General features: G+C 39.5%; 1 protein-coding gene across 7 annotated transcripts in view; it reads right to left on the bottom strand.

Moving 5' to 3' along the window:
• Dnah11 (dynein axonemal heavy chain 11) overlaps window positions 1–21,425 on the bottom strand; it is a 328,931-nt gene that overhangs the window by 198,195 nt on the left and 109,311 nt on the right. For 4 of the 7 annotated variants that reach the window (XM_031357847.1, XM_031357834.1, XM_031357836.1 and 1 more), the window contains one exon: window positions 1,061–1,192. In XM_031357847.1, the coding sequence (XP_031213707.1) occupies window positions 1,061–1,192 (132 nt within the window). Of the gene's footprint in view, window positions 1–1,060; window positions 1,193–3,108; window positions 3,162–17,751; window positions 17,779–18,059; window positions 18,247–21,425 lie in introns of those variants that run through there. The other 3 variants (XM_031357838.1, XM_031357837.1, XM_031357839.1) reach the window with 3 other exon arrangements.

A 21,425-nucleotide genomic window follows, 5' to 3' on the forward strand; every position in this document is an offset into this window, starting at 1 on the left:
TGTGTATGCAGTGTATGCACATGTGTGTAGTATATATGTATATATGTACTGTGTATATATATAACACTGTGTATGTTCAGTGTTAGTAATATATATGTGTATGTAGTGTATGTGTGTGCAGTGTGTGTACAGTAGATGTGTGTGTATATGTGTAGTGTATGTATGTACAGAGTATGTCTTCAGTGTGTGTTTGTGTGTGTATGTGTAGTATATGTGTGTTAGTAGTATATATGTGTGTGTTTGTATATATGCAGTGTATGAATGAATGTGTATAGTATATATTGTGGATGTGTCAGTGTTGGTAGTATATACATGTATGTAGTGTATCTGTGTATAGTATTGTACAGTAGATGTGTAGTATGTATAGTGTATGCATACATAGAGTGTGTCTATAGTGTGTGTTCATGTAGTAAATGTATATGTGTGCATTTTGTGTGTATGTATATATATATGTGGTGTGTGTGTGTCTATATGTGTGTACCTGTGTATGTGTGTGTGTGTGTGTGTGTGTGTGTGTGTGTGTGTTGGCAGTGCATGCCACAGTACAGATGTAAAGATCAGGGGACAACTTTCAGCAATAGTCCTTGTCTTCTACCTTTTCTGTATCCAGATCAGCTGACATGAGAGTTTTCAGTGATTCTCCGGCTCCCCTTCACCATGGGGATTATAGGGACTGTGCTACTGTTCCCTGCTTTCTGTGGAGTCTGGGGATCTGAACAAACATCCTTAAGCATTCCTGGCAGGCACTTTTCCCACTGAGCCAACTCTCTAAGCCCGCCCATTAAGATGGTTGAAATGATACAAAGTGTTATAGTTGTTGGCTGTGTTCATCTCAGAGGTAAGAGCTACAAGGCAGACAGCTATGCACAGATGCCAGAAGACAAGGTTGTAAAAATGAAGGCTCTTCTTTTAGACTCTAATTTAGCAAACCATTGCTCATTACACTGCTAATGCACCCCAAACAGCTTCCCAAGACTAACTGAAACTTTTGCAAAACAATGAATTTCTTAAAGCCACCCTGACAATAAATACTACTTTCAGAACACAGCAGCGCACTTGCCTTCTGCGAAATCAATTTTGCCACCACATCTCTGGCATGAACATCGATGGTGCAGATGGTCATGACCTTCTGCCTGTCTCCGGGTGAAAGTTCTCCCAGAAGAAGTGTGATCAGTGTGGTCAGCTGTGAAATCTAGAAGGATATTTTTTTATGTAAAAGAAGCAATAGGTGTCAATACAGAGAATAACTAGTCAATATTTATAAAAAAATGCTTTAATTATAAAATGACTCCAAACTTGTTATCTCAGCTGACCTTCAAAACACCTAGGGAGAGACAAACATACTACCCCTGATTTTCAGGAAAGATCCAGGACACAGTGGAGACAAGGTTGTCCATTGGCAATGCCAACCGCAAGGACAGAAACAGGGCTTCCTCCCTACATTTCACAATGTGCCCTAATGATGATACAGCCTACAACTTTCATCTACTTTCAACTACAAGATCTAAGAGGTAAAACCAATGTTATTAAAGGTATAAGAGCTAAGTGGCAGTTTTATTCTTTAGAAAGAATTGACCAACAATGAACATACTAATTTTTATATTTATAGTGATGGTCAATGAGAAAATGTTCATACCTAAGCATCCTATTTTGGCCCATTCTTTTTACTTATATTACTAGTCTTGCTTAAGCTCACTGGTCTCCCAGATAAATATTTTCAAAGCACTTTTCTTCTTGAAACCCAAATAAAGAAATAGAACAACAGAAATGCAAACCCACTGAGCCATGTGGGATAGAGCAGGCAGCAGTACAGTTGGCAGGATGCTCATTCTGTTGTGAAATGATCTACACACACACACACACACACACACACACACACACACACACACACGAGAACTACATCAGAAATAACACAGCTCCTGTGGTAAAGTGTGGCCAGAAAGCTTGGAAAGGCAGTCTCTCAGGTGCTGTGTGTTTGGTTGTTTGGTTGGTTTTTTTGTTTGTTTGTTTGTTTTGTTTTTTGGTGTGGTTTATTCCCACAAAAGGCTTCCTTCCTTAATTTCTTCCTTACTCAGGGCTTATTTGCAAAAGGAGAAGCACAAGCCCTGCCTTAATGATACATGCCATGATACATAACAATATTGTCCCCTGTCTTCAACTCTGCAGAGCCCTCCCATTAAAAATCATCAGAGCATGACAGTGTGAGCAAGAAGTGAGCACCAAGTCGGTGGAAGCCCCAGACCTGGTGAGCAGTCTGTGGAGAAGCCCCCAGACCTGGTGAGCAGTCTGTGGAGAAGCTTGTGCAAGGACTGAATCCCAGAGTGGCCCTGAGGCTGCTATGCAGCTGGAGGAAGGGGGAGAAGAAAGGCAGCATGGTGAAGCCTTCATACACAGAGCAGCATGGTGGTGCCGTTATACACACAGCTTCCACAAAATTATAAGATAGGTTTTCTGAGTACTAACCAGGCACATTGCCCCATTATCAACTCATTGAATTTTATTGTAATCCCCCACCCCTTTCTCTACCCCAGGCTCTGAGGAAAGAAAGTTTTCTGATCACACAAGGGACAAATAACTCAACAATACTACTTTAAAACAGTCAAATAATATCCTACCTTACGGACCAGGAAATTGTATCACAAATCTGTGAACTGCATAGCCAGTTTTGGGAGCAGGGATACAGATCTCACAGTGTAACTTCAGAGTATCCTCATACTCCCTGACCTGGCCTGGTTAGTATTGATAAGTCTAAGGAACTATGACCTTACAGGAAGTCTTCCAGAGATAACTATAGTCAAACAAAAAAGTCCTATTTGCGCAGAGAAATAAAAATATGTGCTGGGCCTTGTGGCTCAGGCCCATAAACCCAGTTGATCAGAAGGCTGACAGGAAAAGCCTAGTTCAGGGGAAACCTGGGCTACAGAGTCAGTTTAATCTAGCCTGAGCAACTGCCTCAAATTCAAAAGAAGGCTGGGGGAGACAGGGCAGCAGTAGAGCACTTTTCTAATATGTACCCCTGGGTTCATGCCTTAATATTCTAAAATAAAAAATATAATATGTAAGTTAGATACTAGAATTTGTATCTGTTGTGGTGGCATGTATCCTTACCCACTGGGCTGGCTCACCAGCATACACAGCATAGTCTACTGCTTCTTCCTAGACTGAGAGAAGATTGACAAGTAAGAAATTATTTATGGTGTACCATAGTAGTTTGGCCTGTGTGATCTCCATAGCTGATCAACCATTTTCCTCAAGGTGGCTGCTTACTGTGGTTTAGTAAGATGGCTTGAGATATACCCTCTCAGCACATCTCAAGGGTACAATCCACTGGTACCAACAGTGACAGTTGTAGTTGCCTATGTAGTTTGTAGGGGCTTCAGAATGTATTCATTCATACCAATTATTCTGTCCTCATGAGTTTGGCTTTTTAAGGGTTCTTCATGTCCATGAGGTAATACATACACATTTCTATGCCTGCTGTATTTCGCTGAACATGATATACTTCATATTCATCCATGGTACCTTAAGTGGCATTATTTTCCATTTTTTAAGGCTGAATAGTATCCCATTCTATGTACATGTATCTATATGTATGATGTTTTTTCATCTATCAACAAAATAATGTGTTTTTTAATGTTGGCTGTTGTGAATAAAGCTGCAATAAAAAGTGGAATGCAAATAATTCATCAAAACAATTTTATTTCCTTTGAAGACATAGCTAAGGAAGTAAAAAAATTGATTGCTAAGAACTACAAAGCATCAGTGAAAGAAATTTTTAAAAAACAAGTAAATATAAATGTATCCCAGACTCATGGGTTGAAATAATTCATATGTCTTAAATATCTAAATTACTCAAAGACATTTATAAATTAAATGTGATCTATATCAACACCCTAATAGCACTTTCAGAAATACAAAAAAAAAAACCCTTAAAATGCATATGAAACCACAAATGACCTTGAATATCTAAAGCAATCTTAAGCAAAAAGGGAGAAAAGAGGGACCCATATATCTGACTCAAATTATATCATAAGACTCAGTAATTAACAGAATGGAACTGAAATTTCCAACTAGCTTTCAATACAGAAATAAAAATATGCTTGGAGAAAGAATAGTGAGGTGATCCTATCATTTTCTCTCCAGTGACTGTCTAAGGCAGGGCCAGCGAGGAGACACAGGCAGCAGAAGCGGCAGAACAGCTAGGATAGATGTCCTTGTTATATGTTGGAGCATATTTTGGGTATATACCAAGTAGTGGTATAGCTGGAACTTCAGGTAGAACTACTTCCAATTTTCTGAGGAACTGCCAGATTGATTTCCAAATTGGTTTTACCAACTTACTGTCCCACCAGCATTGTGTAAGTGTTCTGCCTTCTCTATATCCTCACCAGCATCTGCTGTCACCTGTGTTTTTGATCATAGCCATTGCGATTGGTGTGATGTGGAATCTCAGGGTCATTTTGGTTTGCATTTCCCTGATGAGTAAGGGTGTTGAACATTTCTTTATGTGCTTCTCAGCCATTTAAGATTCCTCAGTTGAGAATTATTTGTTTAGCTCTGTACCTCATTTTTTAATAGGGTTATTTGGTTCTCTGTAGCCTAATTTATTGAGTTCTTTGTATATTTTGGTTATAAGCCTCCAATGGATGTACAGTTGGTAAATATCTCTTCCTAATCTGTGGGTTGCCATTTTGTCCTTTTGACAATGTCCTTTGCCTTATAGAAGCTTTTCAACACCCAGAGGAATCTCCATTTCCAGGTGCTCTAACATGCCCAGGATCCAAGGATCCCAGGATCCCAAGAGCTTGGTCACACCAGGATTTGAGGGTCCCAGAGGCAGTTTGACTCTCAGGAACTCTAACACACCCAGATTCTCAGGATAACAGAATCACAGGATCACAGAGACAGCTGATCTCTGAGGAGTTCGGACACAATCAGAATCACAGGAAGGACAAGCTCCAGTCAGATATAGAGAGGGCAGGTAGCACTAGAAATAATCAGATGGCAGGAGGCAAGCTTAAGAACATAAGCAACAGAAACCAAGGCTACTTGGCAGCATCAGAACCCAATTTTCCCACCATAGCAAGTCCTGGATATACCATCACACTGGAAAAGCAAGATTGGAATCTAAAGTCACTTCTCATGATGGTGATAGAAGACTTTAAGAAGGATGTAAACATCTCCCTTAAGGAAATACAGGAGAATACAGGTAAACAGCTGGAATCCCTTAAAGAGGAAACATAAAAATCCTTTAAAGAATTATAGGAAAACACAACCAAACAGGTAAAGGAATTGAACAAAACCATTCAGGATCTAAAAACAGAAGTAGAAACAATAAAGAAATCACAAAGGGAGACAACTCTGGAGGTAGAAAATCTAGGAAAGAAGTTAGGAGCCATAGATGCAAGCATCACCAACAGAATATAAGAGATAGAAGAGAGAATATCAGGTGCAGAAGATACCATAGAAACCATTAACACAACAAAGAAAACACAAAATGCAAAATGATTCTAACCCAAAACATCCAGGAAATTTGGGACACAATGAGAAGACCAAACTTAAGGATAAAAGGTATAGAAGAGAGTGAAGATTCCCAACTTAATGGGCCAGAAAATATCTTTAACAAAATTATAGAAGAAAACTACCCTAACCTAAAGAAAGAGATGCCCATGAACATACAAGAAGCCTACAGAACTCCAAATAGTTTGGACCAGAAAAGAAATTCCTCCTGTCGTATAATAATCAAAACACCAAATGCACAAAACAAAGAAAGAATATTAAAAGCAGTAAGGGAAAAAGGCCAAGTAACATATAAAGGCAGGCCTATCAGAATTACACCAGACTTCTCTCCAGAGACTATGAAAGCCAGAAGATCTTGGGCTGATGTCATACAGACCCTAAGAGAACCCAAATGCCAGCCCAGGCTGCTATAGCCAGCAAAACTCTCAATTACCATAGATGGAGAAAACAAGATATTCCATGACAAAACAACATTTACACAATATCTTTCCATAAACCCAACCCTTCAAAGGATAGTAAATGGAAAACTCCAACACAAGGAGGAAAACTGCACCCTAGAAAAAAAACAAGAAAGTAATCATTCAACAAAACTGAAAGATAGCTACATGAACAGAATTCCAACTCTAACATCAAAAATAACAGGAAGCAACAATTACTTTTCCTTAATATCTATTAAGATCAATGGACTCAATTCCCCAATAAAAAGACATAGACTAACTGGTTACATAAACAGGACCAAACATTTTGCTGCATACAGGAAACCCACCTCAGTGACAAAGACAGACACTACCTCAGAGTAAAAGGCTGGCAAAAAATTTTCCAAGCAAATGGTCCCAAGAAAAAAGCTGGAGTAGCGATTCTAATATCAAATAAAATCAACTTTCAACCTAACATGATCAAAAAAGATAAGGAGGGACACTTCATACTCACTAAAGGTAAAATCTGCCAAGATGAACTCTCAATTCTGAACATCTATGCTCCAAATCCAAGGTCATTCACATTCATAAAAGACACCTTGCTAAAGCTCAAAGCACATATTGCACCACACACAGTAATAATGGGAGACTTCAATACCCCACTCTCAGCAATGGACAGATCATGGAAAAAGAAACTAAACAGAGACACAGTGAAACTAACAGAAGTTATAAAACAAATGGATTTAACCACAACATACACAAAATTATGGGACACAATGAAAGCAGAAACTGAGGAAATCCAAAAAATCATCAAATCCTACTACAAAAGCCTATACTCAACAAAACTGGAAAACCTGGAAGAAATGGACAATTTTCTAGACAGATACCAAAGTTAGATTAAGATCAGATAAATGATCTAAACAGTACCATAAACCTAAAAGAAATAGAAATAGAAAGAAATAGAAACAGTCATTAATAGTCTCCCAACCAAAAAAAGGCCAGGGCCAGATGGGTTTAGTGCAGAGTTTTATCAGACTTTCAAAGAAGACCTAATACCAATAGTTCTCAAACTATTCCACAAAATGGAAACAGAAGGTACTCTACCCAATTTGTTCTATGAAGCCACCATTACTCTACCACCATTACCTAAGCCACACAAAGACCCAACAAAGAAAGAGAACTTCAGACCGATCTCCCTTATGAATATTGATATAAAAATACTCAATAAAATTCTCTCAAAACCGAATCTAACATCAAAATGATCATCCATCATGGTCAAGTAGGCTTCATCCCAGGGATGCAGGGATGGTTCAATATATGGAAATCCATCAACCTAATCCACTATATAAACAAACTCAAAGAAAAAAACCACATGATCATTTCATTAGATGCTGAGAAAGCATTTGACAAAATCTAGTACCCCTTCATGATAAAAGTCTTGGAAAGATCAGGAATTCAAGGCCCATACCTAAACATAGTAAAGGCAATATACAGGAAACCAGTAGCCAACATCAAACTAAATGGAGAGAAACTTGAAGTTATCCCTCTAAAATCAGGGATTAGACAAGGCTGCCCACTCTCTCCCTATCTATTCAATATTGTACTTGAAGTCCTAGACAGAGCAATTAGACAGCAAAAAGAGATCAAAGGGATACAAATTAGAAAGGAAAAAGTCAAATTATCACTATTTGCAGATGATATGATAGTATATTTAAGTGACCCCAAAAATTTGACCAGAGAGCTCCTAAACCTGATAAACAACTTCAGCAAAGTAGCTGGATATAAAATCAACTCAAGCAAATCAGTGACCTACCTCTACAGAAAGGATAAACAGGCTGAGAATAAATTAGGGAAACAACACCCTTCACAATAGTTACAAATAATATAAAGTACCTTGGTGTGATTCAAGTCAAAGATCTGTATGACAAGATCTTCAAGTCTCTGAAGAAAGAAATCAAAGAAGATCTCAGAAGATGGAAAGACCTTCCATGCTCATGGATTGGCAGGATTAATATAGTAAAAATGGCCATCTTGCCGGAAGCAATCTATATATTCAATGCAATCCCCACCAAAATTCCAACTCAATTCTTCACAGAGCTAGAAAGAGCAATTTGCAAATTCATCTGGAATAACAAAAAACCTAGGATAGCAAAAACTATTCTCAAAAATAAAAGAACTTCTGGTAGAATCACTATCCCTGACCTCAAGCTGTACTACAGAGCAATTGTGATAAAAATTGCATGATATTGGTACAGTGACAGGCAGGTAGATCAATGGAATAGAATTGAAGACTCAGAAACGAACCCACACAACTATCGTCACATGACCTTTGACAAAGGAGCTAAAACCATCCAGTGGAAAAAAGACAGCATTTTCAACAAATGGTGCTGGCTCAATTGTTAGTCAGCATATAGAAGAATGCAAATTGATCCATTCTTATCTTTGTACAAAGCTCAAGTCCAAGCAGATCAAGGATCTCCATAGAAAACCAGATATACTTAAACTAATAGAAAAGAAAGTGGGGAAGAGCCTTGAGCACATGGGCACAGGGAAAAGTTTTCTGAATAGAAAAACAATAGCTTATGCTCTAAGATCAAGAATTGACAAATGGGACCTCACAAAATTGCAAAGCTTTTGTAAGGTAAAGGACACTGTCAATAGGACAAAACGGCAACCAACAGATTGGGGAAAGATTTTTACCAATCTTACATCCAACAGAGAGCTAATATCCAATATATACAAAGAACTTAAGAAGTTAGACTCCAGAGAAATAAATAATCCTATTAAAAATGGGGTACAGAGCCAAACAAAGAATTCTCAACAAAACAATACTGAATGGCTGAGAAGCACCTAAAGAAATGTTCAACATCCTTAGTCATCAGGGAAATGCAAATCAAAAACAACCCTGAGATTCCACCTTACACCACTCAGAATGGCTAGAATCAAAAACTCAGGTGACAGCAGATGCTGGCACTGTTGTGGAAAAAGGAAAACTCCTTCATTGCTGGTGGGATTGCAAGCTGGTACAACTACTCTGAAAATCATTTTGGTGGTTCTTCAGAAAATTGGACATAGTACTACCAGAGGACCCAGCAATACCACTTCTGGTCATATACCCAGAAGATGCTCCAACATGTAATAAGGACACATGCTCCACTATGTTCATAGCAGTGTTATTTATAATAGCCAGAAGCTGAAAAGAGCCCAGACGTCCCTCAACAGAGGAATGGATACAGAAAATTTGGTACATTTACATAATGGAGTACTACTTAGCTATTAAAAACAATGAATTTATGAAATTCTTAGGGAAATGGATGGATCTGGAGAATATCAGCCTGAGGGAGGTAACCCAATCACAAAAGAACATACATGGTATGCACTCACTGATAAGTGAGTATTAGCCCAGAAGCTCAGAATACATGATACAATTCACAAACCATAGGAAACTCTAGAAGAAGGATAACCAATGTGTGGATACAAAGTGTGTAGCAGAGATTGAAGGAAGGACAATCCAGAGACTGCCCCACCTGGGGATCCTTCTCACATACAATCACCAGTCCCAGACATTATTGTGGATGCCAGCAAGTGCAGGCTGACAGGAGGCTGATATAGCTGTCTCTTGAGAGACTCTGCCAGTGCCAGACTAATAAAAAAGTAGAGATTCACAGAAATCCATTGGACTGAGTACAGGGGCCCCAATGAAGGAGCTAGAGAAAGGACCCAAGGAGCTGAAGGGTTTGCAGCCCCATAGGAGGAGCAATAATATGATCTAACCAGTACCCTCAGAGCTCCCAGGAATTAAACCACCAACCAAAGAGTACACATGGTGGGACTCATGGCTTAGCTACACATGTAGCAGAGGATGGCCTAGTTGGTCATCAATGGGAGGGGAGGCCTGTGGTCCTGTGAAGGCTCTATGCCCCAGTGTAGGGGAATGCCAGGGCCAAGAAGCAGGATAGGGTGGGTTGGTGAGCAGGGGGAGGGGGAAAGGGAATAGAACATTAGGGATTTTTCCCCACAGAGGAGAAACCAGGAAAGGGGAGAACATTTGAAATGTAAATAAAGAAAATATCTAGTAAAAAAAAGAAAAGAAAAGAAAAAGAAAGAAAGAATAGCATCTTCAAGAAATGGTGCAGGACCACTGAAGCAGATGTGGGACCATGCCTGTGATTAAGGTACATGAGAGGCCGTGGCAGAAGGAGTAGTTCAAGGTTGCCCTCAGGAACCTTGAGTTCAAAGCCAACCTGGGAAACACAAGACCTATATTCACAACATAAAACAGAAATCAAACTGGGCCTTCCCACTTACACTAATTTCAATGCATACCGAATTGAAGCTTTCTATATGAACTACTAGAAGCAGACATGAAAACAGAACTCCTGACAATGAATCTTAGGGTTTGAAACCAAAACCACAAGCAACAAAAGGAAAAAAGAGTGGAACTACATCAAAGGGAAACGTTTCTGTACAGCAGGGGAACAATAAAGAAGATAAAAACACAACAAGAGGAATTGGTGAAAATATTTGGAAATTGCGTATCTGTTAAAGAGTTAATACCCCAATACTGTAATTCCCACATATCAGCAAAACAAACAATGCAAAGAGAACTCCAAGTATTCTGACTCAAACATGAGCCAAACACCCGCAAAGACACAAATTCACCAACTCGTAAAGAGAAAATATGCTCATCACATTCAGTCATCAGGAATGAGACTCCACCCACATGAGACATAGTCTGACACCCTGAGGATGTCAGAGAATAAGTACTAGTGACAATACTCACTCACCTACTTATTATCTTACAACAAACCTTCAATTTCACCAAGAGCAGATGTGGCCACTCTTTTGTGTATGATACGCTCAGAATTCATCACTTCCTAGATGTCAGGCTCCAGGAAGGCAAGGACATTGTCTGCTTAGTCAGCACTTTGTCCCCTAAGCCACTTTGTCCCCTAAGCTGTCAAGAGTGTGAGTCAAACAGATACTAGATTGCAGCAGAGAAAACAATTATAAGCATCTGTAGAGATCTTTTCTGAAAACTTAACATACATACATAAATACATATATAATACATACATACACACATACATTAGACAAATGGTGTGTGTATGTAACCAGTATATGTGTGTGTGTTTGTGTGTGTGTGTGAACATATGCTGCATATGCTGGATAGAAAAGATGTATTTGGTATTGGATATTTCCTTATTTGGGTCAAGATATCCAAATCCCATGGTATCAGATGTTACACCATCAGCAGAATTTGTCTAACCAGTTCATTATGACAGTAACAATACCTTAGGCCTTTATCCTAAGCACATTTATAATTTCTAGTGTTTCTCATGCACTTAGTTGTCTAAGCCTCCAAATGACCTGCAATTTCAACATCACTGACTCATTTCTCACAGAAGTTCAGTCAAAGGCAAGATGATTAAGATGATGCCTTGCCAGTGTTATGCGCACAGTATTGTGTGTTGCACTTATAGTCTCTTGAGATTAGAAATTCCCCAATGATATCCTCTCAGAAGTAATGAGATTCTGTAACCATAACAACAGTCATAAAATGTCTAGAATTTGGGAAGTGGCTCCAGGTAGCAATTCAGAATGGTCACACTATAATTATACCCATGTTTATGGGTGGATGACATAGAAAATAGCCTATGGAAGCTTTTCAAAATAACACACCTTCTCATAAATGCATGCTTATTCTCACCCCTGACTCAGGAGTCTTGTCTGGCTTTCTATTGGGTCAAGGACAGTTGCCTCAAGTGGCTGTTTTCATACTGCATCCTGGCTTTAAGCAGACCATGAAAATGGAGAAAATCTGGCAGTAGATAGTAGCCTTAGTGTAAAACCCATGCTGTCTAACAGGCAGAGTGCTCGTCCACACCTTATTCCCCCTGCCGTCCTCTGCCCCAGCAACACTTCAGTTCTCTATGTTCCCTGTCATGGCCACTTCAAGGCCACAGCTGTGGCTCTATACCAAAGCTCTTCTTCCCTGAGGCTTCTTGTGGTTGTTTACTTTCTCAGGTTGGCCTTCGTCGCCATACTGTCTTCTAGGTCTTTCCTGGCTAACATTCCATAGAATCCCATTTTATGAACGTAAAAGGATTTTATTGGCTGCTGTTTATCAGCTGTTGGTGCTTTCTTTCTCTCCTCTCCTTTAGCCATGAGCTCTAAAGGTTCCAGGCCCACATGTGTCTCACTCTATATTGTACTCCCCCACCTAGCACACTGGCCAGTTCAAAGATGTGCTCAGAAAACAAGTGCTATAGGAAGCAAAGAGGAAAGAACTGAGAAAATGAGTGACACAATGCACCAGAACTTTCCATCCCACTCACTCATATAAGATGACACGTGGAGTTGCCTTTCCCAAGCCCATATGCCAAGGAAGAAAGCAGGTTAATAATTAAGATATGTATACTGTACTCTCAAGGCACACAGAAACAGGGCATTGCCTAGTACAGGAGCTGGAAAGAACATTTGTGCTAATACCTAAAGACTGAGGATTTTGTAGTGAGGATTTTGTGAGGATGTTGTAGTGAAGTTAGAGGTTGGCCACCTAGAAAGGCTATGTTCATGTCACTGGAAGCAATAATAAACTCATATCTGCTATAGTTACCTACACAAGACATGACGTCACTATTACAATAATGAACTCATGGCTGCTACAGTTACCTACACAAGACATGATGTCACTATTACAATAATGAATTCATAGCAGTTACCTATAACGGATTAAGTCTGTCAACATTTGGCATGGATGGGTAGTTGAATCTTCAGTATATACCCTTTTCTAAGGAACTATAGGCAGTGGCTGGAGGAAGGAGGATGTTTTTGTATTGAGGAGGCTCATTTTGTAATGAGGGCATAGCCTCATGTCCATGGTACAATGGATGGCTCCACCTTCATGCATATTTGGAAAGTTTGGACATGAAGTTTGGGAGGAGACATGTTGAGGAAACTAGGAGAAGTTGGGGCAGTGGGGGATAGATATCATATTTCATTTTATATATATATATATATATATATATATATATATATATATTCTCAAAAACAAAACATTTAAATAAGAACCATTGGCAAATGGTGGTGAAAAACAATGGTAGAATTCATTAATAAAATGTTAACAAAGATAATTTTTATAAGGATAGTATAGTACAACTAACTAAAGTTAATAACACAAGAATGCTAAATTGGATTAATCTTCAAATTTTTCCACAGGATTGTGGATGTTGTTCACTGTAGAGGGCATACTTAGCACATTAAAAGTATCCAAGCTGAATCTTTAACACAAAATAAAGATATACAATTCACAGCAATAGATCAGAAGATAAATCAAATGGTCATCTCAGAGGATCAGAAAAGGTTCGATGTCTTTTCAAGATAAAAAATTCTCTACCTGTAGTCATGGAAAAATTTTTCTCTACTTGGTGAAAGGATTTCTCTTCTGTGAGGCTGTTGTGGCTCCTCTGAATTGAAACATTCTTTCCCAACAGGAAAACAGACTCTAAAGTTTCAATAATAAGCTAACAAAATACAAAATTCATCAAGACCAGTAAGTTAGAAGATCCACAGTTTCCCTCTAGGTTACACAAGAAGATAATAATGGCAAGGAGGAGAGTCTCTGGTGGAGGTGCCTACAAGATGGACAGGAACTCCAGGAATGCAGAGTTTGAGAGTTGTCACCCACCCCAAGGTGGGGCAGCTGCTTGAGAGTCACCCACGCTCTTAAAAGTATTCCCCATGTACCTGGTAACCTCAGCAAACATTGCCTTACTAATCTAGACATGGCTGAAATTGTTTCTATCTGGGGTGACTGAGGATTTGTTTCCATGTACTCAGAGAAAGCCACATAACAAAGAATGTCTTCAAAAACAAATTAGTGCAAACTCAGTAAAGACACATTAAAGTGTTCTTCCCCAAATTGTTCTTGAATTGTTCATTAATCAAGGAAGTCTAGGTACTTCAACAATGTACTAGTTGTCATAGCCAATGCAAGAAGCTCAAGAAAAGGAAATAAAGAGCAAGTAAAAGAATAGAAGATGAGATTTAAAACTGTCATTGCTTAAGTTGGACATGTGCATATACACAGCAAACCCTACACAGTCCAGACTTTACAAACTATAAAGTACTAAACATACAAAGCAAATTTTGCAAACTCCTAAGATGCAGAGTAAATATTTTTTTCATCCAATATATTTCTATGATTAGTCATAAATACTGAAGTTAAAGTTCAAAAATGTATAAGTATATAAAATAGAATTGAAATATCACAAATAAAATTAATCTAGTGAGAAATGTATAAGACTACTATGTAATAAGCTTCAATGACATTGCAGAGAGGAAATAGAGATCATCTAACTGAGTGGTGTGTTCTTACATTGTAAGAACCATTATCCTACACTTTCTACTTACCATACTTAGTCTAGTAAAAAAATTAATTAGGCTAGAAATATTCCCCTAAGAATAAATACAAAGGTAATAACAATTTATATTTTAAAATTTTATAATAGTATGAACAATTTTGAAGGGGAAACAAAAGCAAAATGAAATTTGACTTCAATATTTATTATAATGTTACAGTAATTAAGACTGTGATTTTGTCATAGAGACAAAAATAAAGAAAAAGAAAGTAGAGAAAAAACTCTCTCTCCCCCCCACTCACTCATTCACTCACACACACACACAGAGAGAGAGAGAGAAAGAGAGAGAGAGAGAGACAGAGACAGAGACAGAGACAGAGACAGAGACAGAGAAAGAGAGACAGAAGAGGGACAGAGACAGAGCAAACTGACTTTTTCTTTAGATCAAGGTGGGAAGTTAATTTAATGGAAACAAGAAACAATGAATGGACCATAGTTCTAAACAAGACCCAGAGAACTATCGCCAATCTTGAGGAAGTAGATACTTTGATGACTTTTAGGTAGACAACAATTTATTTATGACACAAAAGGCACTATTCACAAGAGGAAAATGTGGTATATTACGTAAAAAGCCACAAGATTCTACTCATAACAATGCCCATTAAAATATGCATTTTATGGACAAGTATCTGGGTGTCAGAAGAAAATGTGTAATCCATTTTCTAACAAAGGATTTATATCCCCAACAAATAAGGGCTCTTAGAGTTACCAAGAAAAGGGCAAGCCATCCAAATGTTTAAAAAATTGAGTAACAACATTACCTAAGACAGAATACTAATGAATATGGAACCATTGTTCAACATCTTCAGACATTAGAGAAATTCAAGTTCAAAGTGGACTGAGATATTTATAGATAGCTATGGAATGGCTGTAGCTATGGAGAATGACAAGATGAAAATATGGAAGTAGAGGAAACATCTAGAATCCCTGTGCATCATTGACAGTTGCACAACAATGAGGAACTTGGTCAGCATCTGTGATATTTAAATATATACCCTGATTACTAAGAAATTTTGCTTCTGTGTATTTACCCAGAAGAGATGAAAATACATGTCCAGGACAAGATTTTTTTCAAGAAGGCAAAGGCAGTGTGAAGCTTCAAGCTAGAAATGCAAATACCAGTGGGTAGAATGGATAAAGAACTTACAGAATTTAGATATGATGGAATACTAGGGAAGAAAACAAAGTTTTTGTCATGATTTTACCCACACTTCTTTGGGTGAAGTCTAAGCACACAGCAGTAATTTTTCAGGTGTAAAAGGCTGTGTCCCTTTTTTGGTGCTTACCCACACACACAGCTCAGTACTAAGAACAGAAAATTCCTGCCTAGGTCTCAATCCTCTAAACAAGAGCAGCAAAAGCAAACAAGCAACAAACATACAAACAACCACCGCTGCCAAGGGACTTTCAATCTAAGGAATCAAATCTATCCGATTTGTCTTATTCCAAAGATTCTGACAGGGCAATGCAGAGGGCTGTGTGCGTGCTTTGTATGTATGTATGTATGTATGTATGTATGTATGTATGTATATATGTATTGCTGTGTATCTGTGTACTTGTGAGTGTGTGTGCATTTTAATCTAATGTCAGAGTATATGCAATAATAATAGGTGTTGTGGTTTGAAAAGGTTTGGCCCCATAGACTCCTGTGCTTGAAAGCTTGGCCCATGGGGAGTGGCACTACTAGGAGATGTGGCCTTATTGGAATAGGTGTGGCTTTGTTAGATGAAGTGTGCCACTGTGGGGATGGGCTCTGAGGTATCTTAGTAATCAGCTCTGCCCAGTGTGGAAGAGACCCTCCTCCTGGCTGTCTTTGGATCAAGATGTAGAACTCTCTGCTCCTCCAGTACCAAGTCTGCCTGCATGCTGCCATGCTTTCCACTGTGATGTCAATAGACTAAACTGAAATTGTCAATTAAACCTCTGAGACTGTAAGCCAGCCCTAGATAAATGTTTTACACATAAGAGTTGTCTTGGTCATTGTGTCTCTTCCCAGCAATAAAACCTTAAGACAATATATCTCCAGGAAAGAATCAGAATTTGAAATAATCATCTGTGTTTATTTATCTCACTGATTTTTACAATCAGAAACAAGAAAAACAATGATTTGTAGGCAGACCATCTGTTAATGCTGACTCTGACCTCCAGTTTTAAAAGTAAGCTCTTTTAAAGTTCTAAAGTTCATTTTAAAAGCTTCTCTCATTATAAAAGTAATTCTAATTAAAAATTAACTGCAGCAGGCAGTTACATCCACAGTGTGTGTGAGAGATGCAGTGAGTGATGTGTATGGGATGTGCATGTGTGCCAAGTACACACACACAGACAGCAGGTGAAGACATCAATTATCTGCTCTATATTCTCCACCTTATTCCCCTGAAACAGGGTCTCTCACTGAACTTGGAGATAGGCTGGTATCCAGTGAGCCCCAGTGATCCTCTTGTCTCTGCTCTACAACTGTGTGGCTTGAGGCAGGTGCGGCAATGCTCAGCTTCTATGTGTTATTGACATCAGGCCCTGGTGCTTGTGCAGTAGCATTCTTTCCCACTGAGTGAGCCATCTCTGCAGTCTTTGTCACACTCACTTTTAAAAGATTGCCAAATGGGCTTTAGCAGAGATGCACATACTTCCCATGACCCTAACCACAGCTTTAGCACCATTCAAGCATTAGCTTCTCCAATACTTGCCAGTACCAGTTGCAGAACTGAACATTATTGAAGGCATCCATGTGACTAGTCAAACACTCAAGTGGGTGCTGAGGGATTTCATAAAAGCTTTTATCACAAGCTGATAAAATGAACACAGCACAAGCCTGACAATCCCTGGAACTCGAGTAAAGGAAGAAAAGCATTTCTATGGTGAGATGGGAAGGAGAGACAGGAGACTTTCTCAGAGCCTGCAGACCACAAGTGGTCTGTAATATTAAGTATAGGAAAAACAAGAGAGAACCTGTCCCAACACGGTGAAAGGAAAGAACCAACTCCCCCAAATTGTCCTCTGACCTTTACATGTGCTCGCTCATACTTTCTCCCCCCTCACACATCATAATAACAGAATCTTTTAAATCTTCATAACACATTCTCTCTGTTCTTATCATCTATGACTCATATAGATAAGTATATCTGTACAAGCAACAAGTCTCATATAGACATGTGTATATTCTTCATTTATCTCATACATATTTCATATAGATCTGTGTATCTGTACAAGCAACAAGTCTTGAAAAATAGAAAACTTTAGAAAAACAGTAAGAGAGATGAAAACTAATTACATTAGCTGGTTAATTGATGCTGCAGAAGTCTTTTGAAACAGCCAGCTTTACTGAGGGGAGGAAGAAGATACACCTTGGCATCAACATTGAGGGGTAGATCTGTACTGTCTTCCAGGGGACTTACCTGAACATTTACTTCCTCCAATTTATCCTGAAGAAGCAAAGGAAAACATGTGAAGCATAAATATACAAGGCTACTTACTGCTTTGTCAATAATGAGCATGAAAGAGAGGAAAAGGGAAGGAGAGGGAAGAGAAGTAGAGGGAAGGGGAGGAAGAGGAGGAAAAGAGCGGAGAGAGGAAAGAAGGAGGGGGAAGGGAGAGAAGTAGAGAGGAGAGGAAGGGAGGGGAGGAAGAGGAAGGGGAAGAAAGGGGAGGGAAGAAAGTGGAGGGGAGAGGAGGGAAGCGGAGGGGAGGGAGAGATGAATACTACCCTAAGGACACAAAGCTATGCTTCCAGGGAAGAGTAGAAGTGCATATCTTCATGGATGACAAACATGGTAGCCTCAAGTAGGATCTGATAGAGACTTCAACATATGCAAACCGGGATTTCAGTTGCCACATGGGAACAGAAATACCACATTTAGATTATGGATCTTATGCTGTCTGGGCAGCCAGGATCTTTAGTGTTTCACATTCTAATAGAGGGCTCTAGAACACTTCTGCATTCTAGCTCTAAAGAACCATGTGAAAGCCTGAGGCACCTGGGGCTTTAGGAAAGAACAAAGTCCCAAATAACAAACCAAGGTCTCAAGTCATGCCTGCCAGTATAACCATGAAACCTATCCCAACTTATTATCCACAATCCTAATCCAAAATCCACAGCTATTGACAAAAAAAAAAAAAAAATAGTAAGAAAACACGCAACACATGGACAGACAGACAGACAGACAGATGCACACATGCCCCACATACACCACACAGGTATTTTCCCATCTTGGGTTAGAGATATCCTGCAGACAAAAGCCCAGACTGCAACGTGAAGAATAACCAGCAGCACAGTGGCTCAATGGCAACGACCTAAGTAAATCTGTTCACTATCTCTGAAGTAAGACATGACAGGAAAGCCTGGAAATCACAAGGCCGGATGGTATAAGAGCCATGTTAAAGAATTGTTTCAGGGATTGATAGATCAGACGGTGCTTGCTGCCTTTCAGGGTCCACAGGAGACAGCCAAGCTTGTGGCCCATGGCACACGCTTGCACCTCAGCATGTCAGTCAGTGCTGCAGAATCCATGGGCTGCATGTTGTCAAGAGGCACTGTCTCCAAGACAAACCAAATGACAACATTACACCAAGGTGTAAGGTGCCTGAGCAACGATGCCTGAGGCTTATCTCTGCCTTTATGAACATATGAGTAGACACACTTATGTGCCTGCATATACAAACATGAAAACATACACACAAGAGAATTTGGGGGAAACAGATAAAAACAATGAAAATAAACTACTAAAGTAAGAATATTGAAGGACTGAAAGGGAATCCTTAGACATTCTTGGTAGTAACATAAATTAGTCCAGCCATTATAAAAGCTAGTTATAACGGTTCCTTGGAAAGCCAGAGATGGTGCTTCCATATGATCCAGCAATCCCACTACTGGCTGTGTATACAAAAGACTGAAGTCTGTGGGTCAAAAGAAACATCTGCACGCCTATGTTCACCGAAGTGTTACCATAACAACTAAGATATGCCATAATTTTCATGTCCATCAGTGAGTGAATGAATAAAGAAATGACGTTACGTATACTGGAGTACTGAAGTAAATTCTGCCATTTGAAACAGCAGTGATGAATCTAGAGATGTTTTGTTAAGTAGAATAAACTAGGTACATCTTACATCATTCTAACTAGCTATCCTCAGAGCTCCCAGGGACTCAATCTCCAACCAAGGACTATACATGGTGGGACTGATTGTTCTGGCAGCATGTGTATAGTAGAGAATTGCAAAGTCGATCATCAATGAGAGGAGAGGCCCTTGGCCCAGTGAAGGTTCTGTGCCCCAGTGTAGGGGAATGCCAGAGGCAATAAGTGGGAGAGGGCGGGGTGGTAAGCATGGGGAGGGGGGAAGCAACAGGGGTTTGTTCTTGTTGTTTTTGTTTGCTTGTCTGTTTGTTTGTTTGTTTTTTGGAGGGGAAACTGTGAAAGGAGAAATCATATGACATGTAAATAAAGAAAATATCTAATAAAAAAATAGAACTCATTGATGGCATGTAAAGTACATGCTACAAGAAGCAAGGAGAATCAGGGAGATACTAGCCAAAGGATGCCCAACTTTCAGTAAGAGAACACAGTCAAGAGCCTAGCACACACCGCAGTATGCATTCAAAAAGTCGGTCATCAATAGAGGAGAGGCCCTTGTCCCTGTGAAGATTCTATGCCCCAGTGTATGACAGGGAATGCTAGGGCCAGGGAATGGGAGAGGGTGGATTGGTGAGCAGGGGGAAGGGGGAGGGAACAGGGTTTTGTTGTTGTTGTTTTGTTTTGTTTTGTTTTGTTTTGTTCTTTGTTTGGAGGGGAAACTGGGAAAGGAGATATCATATGACATGTAGATAAAGAAAATATCTAATATAAAATAAATAAATAGGGCTGTGAGATGGTTCAGCAGGTAAGAGCACCGACTGCTCTTCTGAAGGTCGTGAGTTCAAATCCCAGCAACCACATGGTGGCTGACAACCATCCGTAATGAGATCTGATGCCCTCTTCTGGTGTGTCTGAAGACAGCTACATTGTACTTACATATAACAATAAATAAATCATTTTAAAAAATCAAATAAATAAATAAAAGGAAGAAAACTTCAGACCAATTTCCCTTATAAATACCGATGCAAAAATACTCAATAAAATTATTACAAACCGAGTCCAAGACCACATCAAAATGATCATCCATCATGATCAAGTAGGCTTCATCCCAGGGATTTAGTGCAGAATTCTACCAGACCTTGAAAGAATAGCTAGTACCAATACTCTTCAAACCATTCCATAAAATAAAAACAGAAGGATCATTACCTACTTCATTTTATGGAGCCATAATTACTCTGATACCTAAACTACAGAAAGATTCAGAAAAGAAAAATTTTCAGACAAATTTTGCTTATGAATATCAATGTAAAAGTACTCAAAAAGCCAGTCTCTCTGGGCTGGTATCCTGAGCAGACCTTGGGTGCAAGCTCTATAGCCAGTCCCACAACACCCAGAGGAAGCTTCACTCCCAGGCGCTCTGATACTCTCAGGATCAGAGGGGAGGAGGACCAAACATTTGTCCCAACACTGGGAGTAACTGGGACCAGCGGGACCAAGCACAAAGGAACTGTACCAGCAGAGTGGCTTGAGTTCTTTCAGGTCTCTCTGGGCTGATGTCCTGAGCAGACCTTAGGCCCAGGCTCCTCAGCTAGTCCCACAACACCCAAAGGAAGCTGCTGCACTCCCAGGTGCTCTAACAAGCCCAGGGTCACAGGATCCCAGAATCACAGGATCACAGAGACAGCCTGACTCTGAGGAGTTCTGACACAACCAGGATCACAGGAAGGACAGGCTCCAGTCTGATTTATAAGGGCAGGTAGCTCTAGAGATAACCAGATGGCAGGAGGCAAGTGTAAGAAAATAAACAACACAAACCAAGGTTACTTGGCATCATCAAACCCAGTTCTCCCACCAAAGCAAGTCCTAGACACTCCATCACACTGGAAAAGCAAGATTCAGATATAAAATCACTTCTCATGATAATGATACAGGAGGACTTTAAGAAAGACATAAATAGCACCCTCAAAGAAATAAAGGAGAACACAGGTAAAGAGCTAGAA

The sequence above is a fragment of the Mastomys coucha genome, unplaced genomic scaffold, assembly GCF_008632895.1.
Source record: "Mastomys coucha isolate ucsf_1 unplaced genomic scaffold, UCSF_Mcou_1 pScaffold6, whole genome shotgun sequence".
Taxonomy (NCBI): Eukaryota; Metazoa; Chordata; class Mammalia; order Rodentia; family Muridae; genus Mastomys; species Mastomys coucha.